The following is a 22,746-nucleotide window of genomic DNA, read 5'->3' as shown; positions in this document are numbered from 1 at the left end:
CTTTATGACCAAATCATATGACAAATCACATGATAAATCATGTAGTGTAAAGTGTGTATAATACACACTTTACACTACATGATTTATCATGTGATTTGTCATATGATTTGATCATAAAGTAAAATTTACATGTTTACACTGTGTGATTTGTCATAAGCACTGTCATGCGGCTCGTCATAGCTTGTCACAGGAGAATAGGACGGTACCTATTCCGCATGATAAAATCATATGATTTTCGGTAATAATACGGGTAACACTAACAGATTTAAATATCCCGCCTTATTCTTATGTCAATTCAGCGACATTCCCTTACCAAGAGACAACATTCTTTATTATTTATTTATTTTTTGTTTGTTGCATTGATATTGAACCTATTATCTAATGTGTGCTATTGTATCGTATTTTTCTTTTATTATTTATTTAGTTTATTTTATTCTTAGTTTAGTGTTTTATAGTCTTCTTAGTCATACTTTTAGTTTAGTTTCTTTATTAATTATTTTTAATTTGGTATAATATCAACACTAAATTTGATATACCCTGTCCACGATTTCTTCGTAAGAGCCACCTGCAAGCCCAAAGGCGTCTGATCTTTTTCTTCTTACTGCTGTAATCTGTATGCAGTTGTTGCCGGCGTGTTATTATTAAAAGTTGGGAAGTCATTGCAATCAACGATTTATTTTCCATTATAATGGTTTAAAAATCTAATAGTTGATACCTATACTGTGTCTAATATCTCTATGACCATAAACAAAAAGAAAAATCAAGAAAATCTCACTCATTGTCACTCATATCATAAGTCATAACTTATCATGCAGTGTAAACACGATTTTTTAAAACATCATAGAAACGAGGAATCATAACAAATCTCATATGATATTGTCATATGATAAAATCATGTAATGTAAAGTCTACTTAACTCGATGGATACAGCACACGTGGCACAGACTGTAAAAAAATTTGTTCCCTATGCTGTGACAGCGACTTTTGTAAGCGTCAAGCGTCATACTCAAAGCACAGAACACACCCGTCATATTGCAGTTTTTATCAAGTAGGTTTGTTTATTGGTTGAATCTTATAAGATCATTTTAAATTTTTATTTAAATAATGGCTCAGCGGTTTCCCGGCCCTGTGCCAAATCAAAGTCCAGGAGGACCACCTCCGCAAAGATATCAACAACAGCCCCCAAATCAAGGAATTCGGCAATATGCACAACAAAATTTTCCTGTGAGTACCGACACTATTGTCTATAAAATTAATTCTTAGTTGTATTGTAACTTCAATGTCTCTAATTATACTTTAGCAAAGACCTGGATACAATCCTCCACCACCAAATATACCATCCAGTGGCGGTACAATGATTCAAAGACCTACTGGTGCTCCCTATTCACCAATGAGAGGTGGAATTATTCCGCCACAGCAGGGAAATAAAAGGCCTGCAGATAATAGGACCCAACTGCAACAGAAAAGGTAAGATTGTTTAGTTTTACTTATATGATATGTTCTAGTCTGTGGACAATGAACCACAAATTTATAAACATGAAGAGTAAGGAATAATAAACGAATTTCAACCAACATTTGGATTCTCACTGAATAAAGATGGTTTATCAGAGTAGAGGTGATACATATGAAATTAATATATAGCTACTCGCACTGACCAGTTGTTTTCTAACAATTTTTGTGTCATTTGACAATTTGTTGTAACAATAAATGAATTATTTTGAGATTCAGGATACACATTGAGGTGATTGGTATTAGGAGATTCGAAAAAAAAAAAAACAGTAATAAGATAATATATTATAAAATAAATTAAACTTCATACACAAAAAAACAGTAAAAATATAAAAATAAATTTACATTGAGAATTAAAAAAAAAATATTTGATCCAAATTTTTAGGAGAAAGTCTATTTCTTCTCAAATTTGATAATTGTCCTGCTTTTGAAAACACTATTTCAGACAGTACAGAAGTTCCAGAAATATACAAATATTTCACTGCCAACTGATACAATTCTGGTAAAAGTATTTGATGTTTTATCCAAAATTCCAAAGGGTTTTTTGTTCCTTTCTAGTAATGGCAATTCTAAATACTGACTTATCATAATAACAGTGGTAGTGGAATTTGAAAAATGTTGTTTTTCTGATACCTTTCTGACAAAATGGGACCATATATTCAAGTTTTCTGTAGTTGATTTATCTGATCAGAGTTTGTTTTCAACTGAGGCAAAGCAATCTCTGTTTTTTCAAGTAATGTTAATTTAATTTCGTTGGTGACAAACTTTTCTGCATTGTTGGCATTCTCTTCATTGCTGAAAGCAATTTTTTTAAATCTTGAGTCAAGAAATGTAGATTTAGCAATAGTTTAACTTGACTCAAAACCACCCAAACATTGGTGTTTGTAACAATTTTAAACAAGCGATGGATATAATTGAAAGACTTGAGAACGAGAAAAGAAGAAATTATGTAGTAATTCAGGGACTACCAATAGAAACAAATAATGTAGAAACAGTGAAGAGCAATATGTGAAGTATAAGTAAGCACCTGAACATTGAGATTGAAATATAAAGAGCAATTAAAATAGGAGAAAAGACCTGTTTACTAGAACTAAAAGATAGTAACCAGAAATACACACTTATGAACAATAAAGCCAAACTAAGAAATATTAGAGAACACAAAGTATATATAAATGATGATATGAGCGAACAGCAGAGAATTATTCAAAAAGAATTAGAGCTAAAGCTAAGGAAGAAAAGAGTAAAGAGAGTACAGTCCAAATGGGGTTTCAAAAACTTATTATAAATGGAGAAGTATGGACGTGGAACGGGAAGATGAAGGCTCTCAACAAATCCAGGAAGAAATTGCAGACCATCAGCCAAATAGAACTGATCAACCTGGAATAACAAACAAGGCGAGAATAAGGTATAACGATATAAATGAATTGGACAAAAAAGAAAACTGTAACAAAGAAAATTTAATATAAGATCAAGGTGCAAATAGACTACAAATGTACATAAAAATGGCTACATGGAACGTCAGAAGCCTTAATGGAAAAGAGAAAGAATTAATAGATGAATTTGACAAAGCACAATTAGATTTTTTGGCGATCACAGAAACTAAAAAGAAAGGTCAAGAAATGGATGAATTCGATAAAGGACATGTATTTTTGTACAGCGGAGTCAGTACTGTATTTTTGTACAGCACCGATAGTAGAGCGGCAGAAGGTGTATGATGTCTAATGAGAGCCAGCTATATGTCATATGTTAAAAATTTATATCACAAAGAAATTTAAAGATAGAGATAACACTAGATAATTCAGAAATAACAACTATATTAGTCACATATGGCCCTAATGATGACAAATCATTGAAAGTTAAAGAAGAATATTGGGAAGAGCTCAATGATGCTATAGAAAATGTGAAAGGTAGAATAGTCATTCTAGGCGATATGAATAGCAGAGTTGGTAAAAGAGACGATGATAACATAGATATTTTGGGTATGCAGGGGGAAGATACAAGAAACGATAATGGTAGAAGGATGATAGACTTTTGCGGATGATAGACTTTTGCATGGAGAATAATTTGATTATAACCAACACATTTTTTGAACACAAGGATATACACAAGTTCACGAGAGAAGTCAGGAGCAGAAATGAAAAATTAATTACAGATTACGTTCTAATTAATAGAGAATTTAGGAAAGAGGTCACTGATGTCAGAGTTAAAAGAGGCCTGGAAATCTATAGTGACCACTATCTGGTAGTGGCAAAGATAAGATTACCCCAAAAAACACCTAAAACCACTAAACAATAAACGAAAAATAATAAAGTGAACGAGAATATCCAAAACTATAAACTAAATGACCAAAAAGTCGCGGCCATGTTCAAAAGTAAAATAGAAGAAAAACTAACCAAATTATCTAATGCACATAGTACTGAAAACTTACAGGAAACTTGGAAACAATTTAAAGAAACCATCGTGACGACAGCAAAAGAAACGTGTGTTTCTTTTGCTCAAAAGCCCAAATAAAATATAAAAAACAAAAATGGAAAATATACTTAAACAAGAAAACAGAAAATAGTTACGAAGAATATAAACGACAAAGAAAGGTGGGGAAAGAAAGGTCACTGGTGTAAAAAATTTATGTTTATAGTAGGTGGCGATGACATAAATTACTCTCTACTAAGTAAGAAAACTATGTTGAAAGTTCAGTTTTCATAGTCCTGGTGGCCTGTTGAATAGTCATCAACTTTTTTGTCAAGCATTTGAATTAGTTGAATTATAGAGCAAATAAGGGAATGAGAACTACTAAGTTTCTGAGTGGCATCTTCAAAAGATTTCAATAACTTTATACAGCATTCAATGATTTTTTAGTCTTCTGCTAAAATAGGATTAATTTCACTGTCATTGATATAAACTTCATCTTTTACATTTAAAACAGTTAAACTTTTACTCGAGCATGTAAAATGTACTGTTCCAGTTATACAGTGTTGGACCACTTTGAAATGAGGTTAAATTAGTCTGTCTTGAATTGCTTGCAATTGTTTCTGAGGGATAGTAGAATTATTGAAATGACTTGAAATTTTCTTACGTTTTTGTGAACTGTGCAATCTATGTCATTCAATGCTAATAATCGCGCAGATTTTTTACCTACAACTACTGGTGCAATAACCGAGGAAGCCTTATCCTTGTCAGGTTTATTTGGTTTAAAATAATTCCAAATATCACGTGTCGGTGGTGCCATTCTAATTTATTCTTAAATAAATCTATAAATAAACGCGCCACTCGCCGGCCCTACTTAATTTCTTTCTTGTAGCAACTTGTGGGACATTCGCATAAAAGTCTGCATAGATTATCACAGATGCGGGTGTCCAAATTAATACAAAAGTTCTGCAATTGCGGATCTGGATGCGAATATTCGCAACATCCCTACATATAGTAACTATTTAGTAAATCCTACTGAGATATCTTGAAAAGTAACCTGCTGAGAGCCTTCACTATGACATTTGTAAATGAATAACTCTTATTTTCAGTAATGAATACAGCCATAGTACAAGTAAGAAGAAGAAAAAGCTGGCAGATAAAATCCTGCCACAGAAAGTCAGAGATTTGGTTCCAGAAAGTCAAGCTTACATGGATCTATTAGCATTTGAAAGAAAATTGGACTCTACTATAATGAGAAAAAGATTGGACATCCAAGAAGCTCTTAAGCGTCCTATGAAGCAAAAAAGGAAGTTGAGAATATTTATTTCCAATACCTTCTATCCTGCCAAGGAACCTCAGCCTGAAGGACCCGATGGACCATGTCAGGAAGGGTAAGTAAAAATGTTTTAAGAAAATACAGTTTTTTCCTGATTAATTCTCATTGCACAATTTTTAAAAATCGTGGAACTTTAGCATAGTATTCAGAAAATTATACAGTTATGACAATATATGATTAATAGTTGATCCATGAAATGAGAGATAATATATCACACATTGAGTTAAAGTGTATTAATGATTTATTTATCATAAACGTTGAAATGTTTTCAGCACTGTTGCTTCTTGGGAATTAAGAGTAGAAGGTCGTCTCTTAGAAGATCCAAAGAACGATCCAAATAAAGTTAAACGCAAGTTTTCTTCTTTCTTTAAATCCCTGGTTATCGAATTGGATAAAGAGCTGTATGGACCAGACAATCATTTAGTTGAATGGCATAGAACACTAACCACCCAAGAAACAGATGGTTTCCAGGTTAGCTTTATATTTCTGGAATCATTTTAAAATAATTTATTAATTTTATGGTTGTAGGTAAAACGCCCTGGTGACAAGAATGTGAGATGTACTATTTTGTTGCTTCTTGATTATCAACCTCTGCAGTTTAAGCTTGATCCTAGACTAGCTAGACTTTTGGGAGTTCACACTCAAACTAGACCAGTCATTATTTCAGCTTTGTGGCAATACATAAAAACTCATCGGTAAGTCTTATTAGAAATATACTAAACATTAATTCTATCAGTAATTATTCCTCAATTCCGCTAATATACTAATCTTGAGGATTAAATAAAAATCACTTGGTGCAAGAATGGAGTATAGGGGGGTAGGTTACCAGCTGCATTCGTGATTGATGTTATGTGAGTGTGAGCATGATGAAATGAGTTATAAATTTATTGTTTGAGTTTTATTCTGAATGACTCCACTTGATTCTTGTTATATATTATACTAAATCTAATACATACAATTATAATTATTATACAATTCATCTAAATTGCGCATTTCGATAGAACATCTCTTGAGAATTTTCTCAGTATAAGATTATGGTACCTTACAGAGTGTATTATGAAATAATTTGACCACATTTATTATGAAATAATTTCCAATTTGACACCCTGTATCTTTATAAGTAATAAAATGGTAAAAGTTTGTTTAATACAAATATATTTAATAATAATCAAAACGATCGAAAATATCTACCAAAACAACACAATAAAAGTAAAAGTAGAAGAAAAACTAACTGACCCTATTCCTGGGTTCTGGGTTCAACCTCATTATGAATGAAATAATAAAAAAAGTAAGAATTAAAAAAGGATACCAAATAGGAGAAAAACAACTTAAAATAATCTGCTATGCAGACGATGCAATACTACTCTCTCAGGGTGAAAATGATTTACAACATATGCTGCAGGAAAATTTAACATGTTAATTTCCCCAAAAAGACAAAATGCATGGTTATAACAGCAAATTTACTAAGATGTAAATTGGAGCTGGAAGCTCACATAATAGAACAAGTGATGGAGTTTAAAAATCTAGGCATCACATTATCTGGCTACGGAAAGCTCGAAACGGAAGTGGAAGATCAAGTGAATAGAGCAAGCAAACAGAACGTAGGTTGCCTGAATGGAACAATATGGAGAAATAAAAATATCGGAAAAGAAATGAAAGGCAGAATTTACAAAACAGTCATTAGACCAATAATGACATACGCGGCAGAAACACGACCTGCCACAGAGAGGACAAAAAGGATGTTAGAAACAGCAGAGATGAAAACACTTAGAAAAATTGATAGTAAAATACTACGAGACAGAGCTAGAAGTACAGATATATGAAGTAGGTGCAAGGTGGTGAACATCAAGGACTGGATAAGAAATAGAAGAGTCGAATGGAACGATCATATAAGCCGAACGACAACTTACTAGAGGCATATACATAAAAAGAAGAAGAAAAAACTTATACAGTCGGAGATAAAATATAACAGGCTCTCACTGTAGTTGTAACGAAGATACAAAATGACGCAAATCTAAAACATGCCCCACGTTGGTCGCCATTTTGTAACGAAATATTTTGCGTACCACAGGGGGTATTATTGTAAGGGGTAGAAAATTGGGGACTGAAATTATTGGGGCGGAGATAGGGCAAGCAAAATAATCGATACTTGTGCGAACGGTACTCAGGGTTTGTTAGGAGAGCTGGGGTCGTGGATAAGTAAATGACAAGGGGTTTGGATTGGGGCAACTACAAAATAATGGAACAAAGGGGTACTACCATGAATCTCTTGGGACAAACAAAACAAAACACAGAAAGGAAACAGGAAACGCCTCTAGTAATTTAAAAAGGACGCCACTTCGCGGTGCCTAATTATAACTATTACAACAGCTAGTTGTAACTATTGAAATAATTATTAAAAATGGAGAATATACCTTTTTCAAATGAAACTCAAAAAAGGGTTAGTTAAAAAAGATAAACAAAATGTTAAGAAAACAATTTAACATTTATTGTGTCTTACCACAAACAGTTATAAAAATAATGACACAAATTACATGGGGTTATACCAAAATAAAATATAAAAAAGACTTACATATGTCCTATCTGTTTAAAATTGGGAAACGCTACAAAAAACTTTCAAAACTATTATTACATGAAGGTTAACCTTTTTTTTTAAACAAAACAAATTAATATCAAAAATAATAAAACGAGCTGTCATAAGTTAACATTAAATTTAAAACAACAATTAAAATGACAGCTAAAGTTAAACCATAAAATTTACAACTTTAAATATTACAATTTTTATCCTGTATGAAAGCAATTATTGTTATTTAAAAAAAATGTCTACTTTACTTTGAAATTTATACGCAAAAAGTTAACTCGATTTCACTTTATAACTTTAAGTTCCTGAGGTTGGAAACTGGAGTTGAACTCTCTGGAAACTCTCTCTGAACAAAAGGACTGCATCTCACACTGCGAATTGGACCGACCATTTGAGGCCGAAGCCGGCACTGAACACAAAACTTTGGACTCTGCCTCTTAAAAAACAGGAACAAGTAGAATTAGACTGCATACACATTAAACTGCTACCATCAACCGCCACTCAAATTACTTTCCATAACGTAAGACGAAGATTTCCATGAAAAGGGGCAAAAACAGAAAACTTTACAAATTTGACGAATAAATTTGGATCTAGACCTAAGCCGACTGTCTTTTACAGCGACTCAAGTAAGAATGAGCAATTAACTTGCCGACAAAAACTTCTCAGCGATCTCAATGGATGTTTATTTGAAACGCAGAATATTTAGCGGTTTCGATCAAAGAAATATAAACAACTCTAAAATTGGTTTACATTAACTTTGGCGACGTAAAGATGAATTGGAAGAATTCGGTGTTTTAATTTGTACGAATGGGAAATGAAATACACTAAGATTATTCTTTGATATTTAACAAATACGAGGGGATTTCAATACATGTCCAAAGGATTTTCAAATGCTACATAGTTACAGAATGGAATTTATATGTTGGGCTTAACATCCCAACATATAAGCTCCCAGAAGTACAAAACCGTGAAACTTACCGGAAGAATTTAGAGGAATTGGGTCTTCTACCCCTAATTGGTACACATTTAAATCTGGTGAGTGAAGTAAAGTATCTTAAGATACTATTAAACTTAAGGCTTAGTTGGAATCAACAGATAGAACGAATAACCAAGAGAAACTACGTTAATGGTAGCAGACGCACTCATGGAAAAATGTGTTGTTTAAAACCAGACAGGTTATATTGGATCTATAACATGGTTTGTAAAATCAACAATTACATAATACATTCGTGGTATGGTGGCTACAGCTTCAGCAAAAAACTTCCATACTCAAACTAAGCAAGGTGCAAAGACTTGCTTACCTTGGAATGAGGGGCACACTTTCGGAGGCTCTACTGGACCTCCCTCCGTCACATATAGTTATAAGGGAGGTAGGCGAGAATTGGATATTATAGACTGCGAGAAAACCTGAGCAACGTAACAGTTAGATCAGCACATCATAAATGAAATCAGGGATACATTTCAGGGGACCATTTCTGTCCATATGGTATCCATATACAGGTCTAAAGTACCGTTTTAAGTGGACATTTGCCCACGACAGGGATGAGAGCTGTACGGAGTATCGCTTAGGCAACATTTTTTCCTTTGTTATGCATGCCCTGGACACGAATCGCAACAGAAATCTCACCGTATGATCAGTCAGTTGTGGTGCGGCTGCCTGCTGATTTGCCAATTGAATATGGTGTAGATGAGTATATTTATGTATTATATATATATATATATATATATATATATATATATATATATATATATATATATATATATATATATATATAATGTACTCTCTCTATAACGAACACGGTTATTACGAGGTTTCGCTTATAACGAGGTACATTAGATGCCCCGTGAAATTTCTATTGAACTATAATCCTCTATAGCGAGGCAAATTTGGTTATAACGAGAGACAATAAGATCGAAAAGTTTTTTTACGTTTTTGGCCTGGCCGTGGCTATAAATAAATATCCTTTTTAACTGCCACCCGCAATTAACTTCTTCGGAAATTTACAATTTATGATTCACTAGTGTCATTGTAGGGGGTTGACCATTCGCACCTAATAATAAGAAGGTCCTAATTCGTATCGTATCGTTTCAAGAAAATATGATTGAAATGTCAGATGTTGATAGTTCAGATTTCTTTCCTAGATGGCGTAGTACCTTACTGGACAAACAGTGTGACTGTCGTCCTAGCTTTTTATATAGATAGATTAATACACAAGTTAAACATCATTCTTTTCTAACCGTTCTCGTGTATCTTATTTTTAAATTATGATAATTATTATTATATCTAGTTTTTCGTATCTGACAGAAATTAGGTACAACTCGTGGGAATAAAATAGACATGACATAAAAAGAGATGGTCCAGAAGAGGAGTCAGAAATGAGTGAGTCTTCTGAGTTCACAAATAAAAATGTAGAGGGAACGAGCAGAGGGGCAACCTAGGATTCTGGAATCTGTCTCTGTCTCAAATAGAGAAATATAACAGACGATTTCCAAAGAAGAAGAAAAAACTGTTTTTATTAACCTTATTCTCTTAATTTTTTTAATATATTCGAATAATGAGATATGGCTTCATAAATACGCGAATTACTTTTATAAACTGTAGTTCTTATTTGAATTTAGGCGTGAATATAATTTTTTGAACTGCATGTAATATCTGAACTAACAAATAACTTTTAGCTTGCAAGATGCCCATGAACGTGAGTTTATAGTTTGTGACAAGTATCTGGAGCAAATTTTTAACTGTACACGTATGAAATTTGCCGAGATTCCTCAACGTCTGAATCCACTATTGCATCCTCCAGATCCAATCGTCATAAATCATGTGATCTCCGTAGAAGGAGGGGCCGAGAGCAAACAAACTGCTTGTTACGATATTGATGTAGAGGTAAGATCGGGTTTACAATTTTGTTATTTATGAATATCTTTCTGCAAATTAACGATGTATATTGATATTTATAAAGAAAATATAAAATTAGCTGGTCACTTAATTAAAGCAGTAAAACAATGTATATGGTTGTAAATAAAGTACGAACATTGGCACAACTCTGAAATTATTAGCAGCAAAGAATAATTGGAGAACCACTTATCTTTGTTTGAATAATGACAAGTAGCTTAGCTGTGCTTTGGTCGTCTTGGCAGTAGTTAAAAATGGTGAGTGAATTGGTTTGCGACACGACTTCTCTGTGGTGAAGATTGTTTGCACGTCGCGTTTGTTGGCTTGAAGGGTTCTGATATGATTGCTAGGGATGCAGCCGATGAATAAAATTAATACTTCCCGATTTAATGAGTTTTGAGTTGATTAATTCAAGTGTTTCGGGGATAGATTAATGATTTTTCCACACATGTTGTTCTCAATTTACAGCTTTTATAAAATATGTAGAGTGTAAATTTTAACGCGAGAGATTTAAAGATATTAACAAACAATGAAATAAGTGGTTAAATAAGATCATATTACGTTAAAAATATTAAGATTTGTAGAAATCAAATATTCACGTAAACACTAAAAGAACTTTTCCAAGCAATTGTAAACATGCATTCTATATCAGTTTTCAGGAGGTACCAGTTTTCCGTTTTGACAAGATGTGCGTGTTTATTTCCATTTTATGAATTCACCATAAAAAAATTCGTTACCTAAAACAATTGTTAGATTTTATTCAGGCAGTACCATCACATAAGTTATTTCCATCTCTAATCACATATAAATTATATGGGAACAAGATTTACTTTTGTTGCAATACATAATGTTTGTAATTTAATGTTGCAATACTATTTATATCGGTTCAATATATAACAAATCTGTGCAAATCCTAGCATATGCTGATGATATCAATATTGTTGGGAAAACGGAAAACGCAGCACAAGAGGCGTACGTAGCACTAAAGGAAGCGGCCGCAAAAATGGGTTTAATAATAAACACCAATAAAACGAAATACATGAAAATAGGTACGCAACCACAAATACTACGGCCACTTGTTATAGAAAACGACGTCATCGAAGCAGTTAACGAATTTGTATACCTGGGAACGCTCGTCAATACTGAAAATGACACTAACGCAGAGATAAACCGCAGAATTTGCACGGCTAATAGATGCTATTTTGGGCTTAATCTCCTTTTTAAATCTACAGTTATATCAAGAAATACAAAAGTAAAACTCTACAAAACAATAATACGCCCAGTCCTAACATATGGTTCAGAAACCTGGACTTTAACAAAAAACAATGAAAAAATGTTAGGATGTTTCGAAAGAAAAATACTAAGGCGAATCTATGGAGCGGTAAACTAAAATGGTGTCTGGAGAAGACGATACAACTTCGAACTCTATAGAATATACCAGGAACCAGATATCGTAAAACACATTAAGATAGGACGTCTGAGGTGGGTAGGCCATGTAATGCGGATGGAGCAAGCCGACCCAGCTAGAAAAACGCTCCTTGATAGACCTGTGGGTCAAAGAAGAAGAGGAAGACCCAGAACAAGATTCCTAGATAACATAGATCAAGATATGAGAAATATGGAAATACGTGCTTGGCGGAGGAAGGCGATGGATAGGGACGACTGGAATAAAATTCTTGGGGAGGCTAGGACCCACACACGGTTGTAAAGCCAAAATGATGATGATACTATTTATATAAGGTTCTTGAACTTCTAAGTTAAGCATAGAGCTTCAGTGAAAACGAGCCATCGGGTTATATTTTGCGCTAAGGCCTTCACTAAGTTTGTACTGGGCAACCTCTTTTTCTTCTTCCTTGGGGATTCCACTCTAGGGCAATCTTTGCAATACTGGAATTATTTTTTCTGAGTGTGTGACCAATCCAACCCCACTTTCTGGACTTTATTTGATGTTCTACCCTTTTTTGTTCGGTCAGGTGTAGTAGATCTTCGTTTCTGATCATGTTAGGCCAGAAAATACGAACAATTCATCGTAGACATTTATTAATAAAGACTTGCATCTGTAAGGGTTTTTGTCACTTTCCAGGTTTCACATCCGTAGAGTAAAACAAACATGACATTTGACTGGATAATGCGGATCTTTGTCCTTGTAGTATATTCTGCAGATCTCCAAACAGGGTTGAGCATGCTGAATGCTTGTTGAGCTCTTCGTATCCTCTTACGAATATCGTCGTCTGCACCTCCGCTTTCTGTTATGACACTTCCAAGATACGTAAAGTTTTCCACATTTTCAATCTGCATGTTGCTGATAGTGAATAGCGTGTTGTTTTTTGCATTTACTCTCATGGATTTGGTTTTACTAATATTGATTTTTAAACCTGCTTTATTGGCTTCAGTGGAAAGTGTTTCCAATATTGATCAGCCACATCTTGGAGCCTTTGTCCCAACAGGCAGATATCGTCGGCGTATTCCAGATCGCTTAGGCATGTGGTTAACGTCCATTGTATTCCTCTTGTGTCCTAGTCTAGTTTGGAGAGAACATAGTCTACTGCTATGTTAAAAAGAAACGGAGAAAGCACGCATCCCTGTCTGACTCTAGTAAGTATGTCAAATTCGTCGCTGTTGATTCCATTGTGTGTCACACTGCATTTTATCTCAGTGTACAATAACTTTATAATGGAAATTACTTTAAGCGGGATGTTTCTTAGCTCTAAAATTTTTCATAAAGCAGCATGAGATAAGCTGTCAAAAGGACGCTCGAAGTGAATAAAAACCATGTATAGGGGTGTGTTCCATTCAACCGATTGTTCCATTATTACCCTAACAGTATTAATGTGGTCTATGCATGAGGATTCTGATGTAAAGACTGGTTGACCAGCTCGAAATTCAATCTTGTTGTTAATCTTTTAAGTATGATGGTCGTGAAGATTTTATTTATTGCGGTAAGCAAGGTTATTCCTCTCCAATTTTTGCACAGTGTGATGTTGCCCTTTTTTGGAAGCTTAATAATGTTACCCCTCTTCAAGTCCACTGGAATGTGGTTTGTTTCCCACACCTCTCGGATTATGGGGAGCAAAAGTTCAGCAGTTAGATGCGGATCAGTTTTAAGTATTTCGGCAGCAATGTTATCGATTACCGGAGACTTGTTAATTCTCACAGATTTGATAGCTGTTATTATCTCCGTTTTGGAAGAGGCCTCGCAAGATATACGCAGGTCTACATTCTGTGGGTTTTCGACAATTTCATCTGCGTTTTCTCTGGGCGTGCCTAGCATCTCCTGAAAATGCTCTTTCCATGTCTCTACTTGGTCATTTGTTATAGTAAATAATTCGCCTGTCTTGGATTTTACAATGTTTGAACAGTTGGGCCCATTTTTTGTTAGTCGTCTAGTAATTTGGTACAGCTCTTTAGTTCCGTTGTGTTGTGCAGCTGTTTCAGCTTGTTTTGCCAGTTCTTCAGCCCACCTTTGTTGTCTCTTCTTGCATTTCTTTTATCTGCTTTATTTATTGTTTCATATTCTTGTTGTCGGTTCGCTCTTTCTTCTACAGTTCTTGCTTGCAAAATATCTTTTTTTTGCTGTTTTCTTTCCTCGATAAGATTCCAAGTTTCATCTGACATCCATTCTTTTCTATGTTTCTCTTTTTTACCCAGTTTATCTTCAGCTATTTCTGTCAAAACATCTGCCAAATCTTCCCAGCTATTTACTTCACGTTCTCTTGTTTTGAGTTGGAGCTCCTCCCTAAACGTGTGTCGTGCTGGAGCCGTTTTTAATTTGTCTAGATTGTATGTTGGTCTGTTGGTGTTTCGCGTGATTTTGTTTTTTGCCATCTTGATTTTAATGGTAGCGATTACGAGATGATCGTCACTTGTGATGGTTGCTCCTCTTTTATTACGTACATCAAGAAGAGATGATCTCCATCTTTTTGATTGGCGATGTGGTCTATTTGATTTTCTCTTATATGACCTGGTGCAGTCCATGTAACCTTGTGGATATTTTTTTGTGGGAAGATGGTTCTATCAATAACTAAGCTAGGATTGGAACAAAAATTTGTAAAACGTTCTCCGTTTTCATTCATCACTCTCAGGCCATGTGTGCCCATTACGGTTTCTAAGTTAATATTGTCTTCTCCAACTTTAGCGTTTATAGCACCCATCACTATTTAGATTTTGGTTATACATCTTGTATAATTTTTGTATTTTCAGGTTGATGATACATTAAAAACCCAGATGAACAATTTCCTATTGAGTACAGCTAGCCAACAAGAAATTCAAGGACTTGATGCCAAGATTCACGAAACCGTCGATACCATTAATCAGCTTAAAACGAATAGGGAATTTTTCCTGAGCTTCGCTAAAGATCCTCAACAGTTCATTCATAAGTGGATTGTTTCGCAGACTCGCGATCTGAAGGTAAGTTAAATATATTTTCATGTTAATTGATAATGAGGTTGCGGCGATGAAATATAGTGAAATAATCGTAAAAAACAGTAAAAAAAAAGTAACAAAGATGTAATACATATATGTATGTATATAGAGACGATATTAATAACTCATACTACTACCAAATGTAGTAGACAGATATACTTAGAATCTGTACATATTAACAGATGCGCAGTGGTTATTAATGCTACGATTTCTTCATCAATCCCTATTCTGGGTTGCACTTGTCCTATTAGTCTCTCCACATTATGGATAATGGTTTATTTCGAAAGAATATTAATATGTTTGAAAATATGAAACTGAAGAGACATTTCGGATTATTTCATTCTTTTCCAACACCACATTTCCGTTACATCGATTCCTTTTCTATCTGCTGTTCTGATGGTCCACGTTTCAGAAACACAGCTAAATATTGGGAAAACCAACATTCATACAAGATTCATTTTAGTGTTTTTTCCAATGTTCTGAATTTTTATTCTGTTATTGGTTTTATCAAAAATCATGTCGAGTATTAACGCAGTTTTTCTTTCTCACTTTAGGCTCTGAACAATATGGCATCAGCGAAGTAAAGATTGGAACCTACTGAAATGCCTCTTTCTCACTTATCTAGAATAAGTCTCATCAATAGTTCACTATATATGTTAAATATCCCTAGGGATAATACTTGTGCCTTTTCTAATTTTTGCACTCACTATTGCTTCATTGTTTTCATACAAACTAACTAGTATTTTAAGCAGGTGATTCGGAATATTCATATTAATAAAGATTGGGCAAAGTAAATGCCATTATAAGTTATCGAAGGTTTTCTCATTGCCTATGAAACAAATATACGTTTGAGATGTTGTATTCTCTTGATTTTTCGATGAGTTGTCGTAAATTAAAAATTTGTTCTAGTGTTTGCCTTCCCTTTTGAATCTGGCGTGTTCCAGAGCTATTTGGCGGGCGGTAAATTGTTGTAATCTATTTTTAATTATTTTTTAAATGACTTTGAATACTTCAAATTTTTTGACAGTTCAGCGTGTGTCAAAATTGTTTTAAAGGGTTGCCGCTTTTTTAGAGTGAGAATTTTGTTTATGTTTTGATTTCTTACACAATTTGATCATAATATATTATATATTAATAAATTGTATTTATAAATACATATTAAATTTAGATTAATAGCTTTAAAAACATTAATTTTTCAGATGTGTTCTTTTCTTATGCGTTGGTTGGTTCCGGATTTGGCGACCGGATTTGCATCCTTAGCAGCTCTGAATACTTTAATATCTTTTGACGGATGTGGCGTCAAAGTTGTTTCTTCCAACGTCGATATAGCGCTCAGTCAATGATGTTGATTCCCAGCGCGAACGCAGCAATACCTAGTAGTTCGGGGTTCGGAGATGGGTATTTTTCCCTTTGTTTCGGTCATCGTTGTTGCTCTTCCATCGTTTTCCGCCTGGTTAATGACGATTTGTTCTTCTTTTTCCTTATTTTGTTGGTTTTCCATCCTAGCGGGGGGCGACCATGTGCTTGTAGGCTTTTCCTTCTGTTGTGTAGTCCATGTGATGTTGAGTCAGAAGAGTCCTCCCTTTAAACTCAGGATCGCCATGTAATGTTGTAAACTAGCTTGTTACGACATTCCTACCGGCGTGATGGTAGAAATACCTTCTAAATGTTTTGTCCGAAGACAAACTTACTGTTTCACCTACAGCTGCGATCACTGAATAGTTTACACCTTAACTTTTACATTGCAATACTGTAAATTCGCGGTGTCGTACGGATTTGCTAAATGTCAAAGTGCTTGTCAAAAATTTCGCGCGTATTGAAAAATAAAATAAAAGGCTATTAAACGCGTTCAAAATGTCTAAAATACATTTGAATCACGCACAACAAACGAATGCAATTGTCAAACTCGAAACACAGCAAAAACTTTTTTCTATAATTTCCATTTTGTTACATTTTGTAAAGTAGACTTTTTTTATTGTGATTTTTTTAATTTTAATTAACCTGTTCTGTCCGGGTACGCCACTGGTAAAGTCACTTTGACGTTAAATGTGCGTTTAAACGAGGTAAAAATTCAAAAATTCTGTACACGTAGGTACGCTGTACACGTTGTCGATCGTATGGTTTTGCTGAAGTTTGATTGTATAAGTATGTGTTCATGTAGTAAGTGGGTTAATAAACAGTTTACACAACAATTATTTTTAACACGAGAATTATTTAAAATTCCTTGTTCCCGATAAGGAGACGCTTCAGATGGGATTGCATCTACACCAGGAGACTTATTATGTGCTGTTTTCTTTATAGCAGCTTCCGTTTCTTCTAACATAATATCAGGTTCTTTTTCATAATCTGTTTTATGGATATTTATTTTATGGGTAGTATTGCTCGAATATAGTTGTTCACAAGTCTTTTCTTTTCTATTTTTATCTACTGAAAACGAACTCACATTTACAAATAATTCATTATATACGGCTCAGTTTTTTGGTTTGAAATAGCATGTGATAATCTTAATTTTTTAAAAGGACTCTTTTGTTTGTAACGAGTTTGGCAAGCTACTGTATCTCTACGCAAATATTGGTGAGGTATCTATTATGATCTTGACTACAACTTCGGATATGGGGTTACAGCTGTCTGTATTTATCTTTGTCTTCCTCTTTTGAGATACCTTTGTTGTTTAATGATATTCTCTAACATTCTAACATTTCATTGCAATAATTCTAACATTTCATTGGATATCAAAGAACATTTGTTGTTTGTTTTGGATGTGTTGTTTTCATTGCCTAAATAAAAGCATTTTTTTATTTGTAGCTACAAAATTTGACATGTACCTTGGAAATACGCATGCCCGAAAAAAAAATGAATCCTAAAAACATTACCTATATTAATTTCATACTAAATTCACTGTAAAGTATTAAAAACGACTGTTGAAGAAAATCAATAAATATTCCAACTATTTTAATGGTGCAAAAATTAGCTTGACTTCGTCTTGCTATGAGAACGCACTGCAGACAATTAAATGTTTTCAGTAATGTCAGATTTCATAGTTTCGTTCGTAGATTGGGGTCGTCGAATGAATGAGTCATTTATTAGATTTTGTAAAACCAATGTTCATGTTTTCAAATACGGGGACATATTTTTTTCAGTGTTACTGTATTCTTTATTTGGGAGAGTTTTTTAGTGGTTATTCTCTTTACTCTCCTAAGTTTGGTTTTATATTTTAGCATGAGCAATCTGTGGGCACGTTTACAAACTTCACCTGGCAAAGTTTTGGCTGACTTGTTGCACGCCATCAGTTTTGAATTAATATGACTCAATTTGATTCTTTTTACGGCCATCAGGTAATATCCAGGTGTAGGTACAACCTCCGTATATATGTTGTTGGAAGATAGTGTTTGTAACAACAGTTGTTACTAGTGCAAAATTGTAGCAGTCTTTATCCACGCTCATTCCTGTTTCCGGTGCCAAAATTTCCAACAGGGTGATTACCATCACCGTCCAATCGATTTCACAACTTAGCGTTAGTCTCAGAGAATCATAATAATTTCTCGACCGGAGATTTTTTTATTGTTGTCTCCAGTAGGTTTTAGAAGTATTCGATTTCGTATTCTAGTGCTGTGGACATAGGAGCATAAACTTCGATGAAGTTTAGGTTTTAAAGGCTTTCCTTAAGGCGTACAGGTATTATTCGCTAGTTTATCTCATTATATTAAAGAACCAAGTCATTATAGATTCATGAACTGTCATGACGAAAACATCCTTCTTTACGCAAATGTATCTCCACTAAACCTGCCACCATTATGTTAAATAGTATTAGCTCTTTACTGGTTATCCCTAACGTGCCGGTTTTTCTTCTTATTATGCCGTCTTCTAACGAAAGTTGGCGATCACTTCTTTAAATGCTTCCCTATGTTTTGCAACGTGAAATATCTGTTCAAGGCTGAGGTTAGTCCAATCTCTGATATTTCTCAACCAAGATTTCTTCCCCCTACCCTTCCTTGCATGATGACGTTTAGAAGAGAGTATTTACCGTTTCGAAGTATATGGCCCAGATACGATGTTTTTCTTATTTTAATTGCGCCATGTCCAATTCGTCTTAACACTTCTTTAGCAGTCTTTTGCCTGTTTTTACTAGTCCTTTTATGTATTAAGTGGTCACGTGGGTTCTGTGTCGTCCTTTAATAGATTTATTATCATCAAATCTGAACGCCTTTAGTCCGTTTCACACTGCCTTCACTGGATGCAGAACAGTGCTGAACATCATTTGGATCGCTATACGTGTTACACTCAATAGACAACATTTGATAATGCTCAAGGGAGGGTTAGTTTAGTAGTTTCCCAGTAGTATAAATGTGTGATATAAAGCATGTGAAGAATTATTTTCCAGCAGCCTTAAGTCCCTAATGATATAGCTGCTGTATTAACATACCCTCGGGTGCGTTTTAACCTGGACGTACCGATCCTACATATCTGTAGAATATTTCTCTATCAGCTATTGGGATGCACCGTGTCAGGCTTGAGGACTTCCGCACATCCGTTTTCGTAAAGTACAGAAGAGACCCCACTTAATTCAAATCTCGCCCTTCATGTAAGCTGGAACGGACACAAATGAACGATTTGTATAACTGAAAGCGGATTTGTTTAAATGAAATGACGTCTTTGTATAAGTACAATGGTAATTTTTATGAGCTAATTAGAGTCTTCTCTTAAGTAAAATTGTCGCTTTGTGTAATAGCGGCTTTGTATAATTGAAATGAAGTTTTTCATTTGTTAAATGAACGCTGTTTATGATGCAAATGCAGGCTTTGAATTGGTAAAGGCTGAAATTGGTAAAGGATCGAGTCAGAAAGTGTTTATTAAAATAAAATAACAAAAAAATAAAATTAAAATAAAATAAGATAAAATAAAATTGTATTTAATTAAAATAAAATAATAAAATAAAATAGAATAGAATAAAATAAACTAGAATCAAATAGAATAAAATAGAGTAAAATAAAGTAAAATTAAATAAAACAAAATAAAGCCGGGATTATATAAATGAAATGGAGGCTTTGTTTAAGTAAAGTGGGACTTTCTTAAAATGAAGTGGATACTTTGTATAAAAATAAGCTGATTTTGTGTAAACTAAGTCTTTTTATGAATGAAATTGTTGTTTTGTCTAAGGAAAATGGCAACCTTATATAAACGGAATTTTACATTTATGAAATAAAGCTTTGTATAAGTGAAATTACTGTTTGGTATAAATAAAATGGCGGCTTTGTATAAGTGGAAAACTCGACACAATTTAGCGTAACGTAAAATCCATAACACTTATATTGTGCATGAAATTCAACTCGTTAATAATATTTTTCTTTTCTAGACAATGACTGACGTGGTCGGAAATCCGGAAGAGGAAAGACGCTCCGACTTCTTCTATCAGCCTTGGGCACAAGAAGCAGTTTGTAGATATTTCTATACTAAGGTACAGCAGAAGAGAGCAGAGTTGGAGCAAGCTCTTGGTATTCGTAATAATTAGATTTTTATGTCTAGGAATCCCATTAGCAACTTAAGTATAAAACAGTTTAGATTTGTAATTATTTTGATACAATAATGGATCATGTGTTAATGGAAAAATAACTATTAATAAACGATTTGTGCTTTTATAAATATTTTTAATTTGCCTAGAAATGAGTAAGTCCCGAATATGGTAAGTATACTGATACAATTGTCACTATAAAACCAATACATCGGGGGTTAATAACGTACCCTTTATTAGACTTCCCATTGATTTGTGCTCATAAGGTTTAAGGCTTTGTTATTATTATGCTCCATGAAAAGGATAAGATTATCTTCAACCAAGAAATTGCTATTAAAGCCTTACAAGATCAATCATCATTATTAAACCATGAAATAAGTAGTGCAAAATAAACTGACAGAAACACTCTAGACCATTAAAGCACCTACAAATCAGACAAAAAAGTTATAAAGAAGTAACTGAAGTGACAAGAGCTGTCAAAACTGCTAACAATATAAAACAACCCGAAATAATACTTTCTAATGTAGCAGCAGCAGTTCATCAAGCACACGCTGCCAATTTATGTTCTAATGTAATTAAACTGAGTGACAAACAAATTCTTGGTACTCAAAATGACAACAGTACTAATAAACCTAAAACATTTAGAAAACCAAAAAATGTTCTAATAGGCACTAGTAACTCCAAAGCAAATAGACTAAAGGCGGCTAGAGAGAGAGGGCTGTAAAGAGAACTATGAAGTACTATCATACAACCAACTGGTCTCCAGATACATCTTTGGAAGAACTAACATATCATCTTAAGATTATTGATGAAAATATTGAAGTTAACCAATTAAACTCGAGATATCCAAGAAGTTATGTTTCATTTAAAATTGCAGTTCCTGAGGTATCGTCTCAAAGACTTTTAAATTGTGATTTTTGGCCTGAGAGTATATATATTAATGAATTTTTTCGTTTCTTCATGCATAAGCAATAACTATAGTATTACTAAAGAAACGTGCTCTGTGTTTTACTTAAATGTACAAAGTATTACTAATAAGGTAGATGAATTAAATGCATTTTTTAGGGATAATAAGTATGACATTTTTTGTGTTTCGGAACACTGGTTAAACTCTGATAATTTACAAAGAATAAACAATTTTCAACTTTTCTCTTCATATTGTAGAGAAATTAGATTACATGGAGGTGTGGCTATCTATGGTTCTAAAAATATTCAACTTGAGCCTGTTGATTTAAACAAATTTTGTGATCGATTCAATGCTGAATTCTGTGGTGTTGAAATTAAAAATAATAGTTTTCTGATAATTGCACTTTATCGATATTGTAATGGAGATATTACTGTTTCCAAACCTAAATTATATGCTTTAATTGATTTCGCCTACAAAAATTATGAAAATATAATGATAGTTGGGGACATTAACCTAAATATGGAAGTAAACACTGGGCATATTTGTAAAATACGAAATTTCTTAACCATGTACGGCTTAAAACATTTCATAGAAGTGCCCACAAGAGTTTCACTTACTTCAAGCTAAATACAGGTATCTCCGATCCGGTAATATCTGATCATTTAGGTATATTGCTATTATAAGTTGTTTAAAAAATGTGTACAATTATAGAACTAAAAAAAGATTAATTAATGAAAAAAATATTAAGTTTGTGGAAAAAATTAAATCCAAAAATTGGACTGTGTTTGATGATATCCACTGTAATTCAACCAACATGGCAGAGTTGTTTATGAGGTATATGTGTGAAGAATATAGCATTTGTTTTCAGTTAACGAACATGAATAGCAGAAAACGTACTATTCATTAGTTTCATCGCAAACTTCGAAATTTAAGAAAACAACTCTACGATTGTAAAGCAACTTATAGGAAAACACATACTACCGACAATTGGATTAAATATTGTCAAATGCGAAAGAAATACAAGCAAGCAATAAAAGGTGAAAAACGTACTGCTTATGCTAACATAATAAACAAATCCACTAACAAAAGTAAGACAATATGGAGTATTGTTAAAAAAGAAACTTTATTGGAGATATCAAAACTTTAACTGGATATTTTATTGGGTTTGTTGGACACATCAAAA

At 33.6% G+C, this 22,746-nt stretch overlaps 1 protein-coding gene across 1 annotated transcript; it reads left to right on the top strand.

Annotated features, from left to right (window-relative positions):
* Positions 1-1,004: 1,004 nt before the first annotated feature.
* On the top strand, positions 1,005-20,787 carry Bap60 (Brahma-associated protein 60). The gene is made up of 8 exons (XM_072520189.1): positions 1,005-1,224; positions 1,301-1,467; positions 5,025-5,306; positions 5,524-5,722; positions 5,780-5,946; positions 10,509-10,716; positions 14,926-15,132; positions 20,501-20,787. Exons 1-8 carry the CDS (start codon positions 1,105-1,107, stop codon positions 20,654-20,656), a joined length of 1,506 nt encoding a protein of 501 aa, XP_072376290.1. The 5' UTR covers positions 1,005-1,104; the 3' UTR covers positions 20,657-20,787.
* The last annotated feature ends 1,959 nt before the right edge of the window (positions 20,788-22,746 follow it).

The sequence above is a fragment of the Diabrotica undecimpunctata genome, chromosome 1 (genome assembly GCF_040954645.1).
Source record: "Diabrotica undecimpunctata isolate CICGRU chromosome 1, icDiaUnde3, whole genome shotgun sequence".
NCBI classification, from domain to species: domain Eukaryota; kingdom Metazoa; phylum Arthropoda; class Insecta; order Coleoptera; family Chrysomelidae; genus Diabrotica; species Diabrotica undecimpunctata.
The sequence above is the reverse complement of the archived record's forward strand: the minus strand, read 5'-3'. Positions and strand labels throughout refer to the sequence as shown.

What these genes read in the sequence shown, in the direction of transcription:
- Bap60 (XM_072520189.1), top strand. Translation starts at nt 1,105, where the DNA reads ATGGCTCAGCGGTTTCCCGGCCCTGTGCCAAATCAAAGTCCAGGAGGA. An exon ending in CAATACATAAAAACTCATCG is followed by an intron (nt 5,947 to 10,508) that starts GTAAGTCTTATT and finishes AATAACTTTTAG; the next exon opens with CTTGCAAGATGCCCATGAAC. An exon ending in CGCAGACTCGCGATCTGAAG is followed by an intron (nt 15,133 to 20,500) that starts GTAAGTTAAATA and finishes TTTCTTTTCTAG; the next exon opens with ACAATGACTGACGTGGTCGG.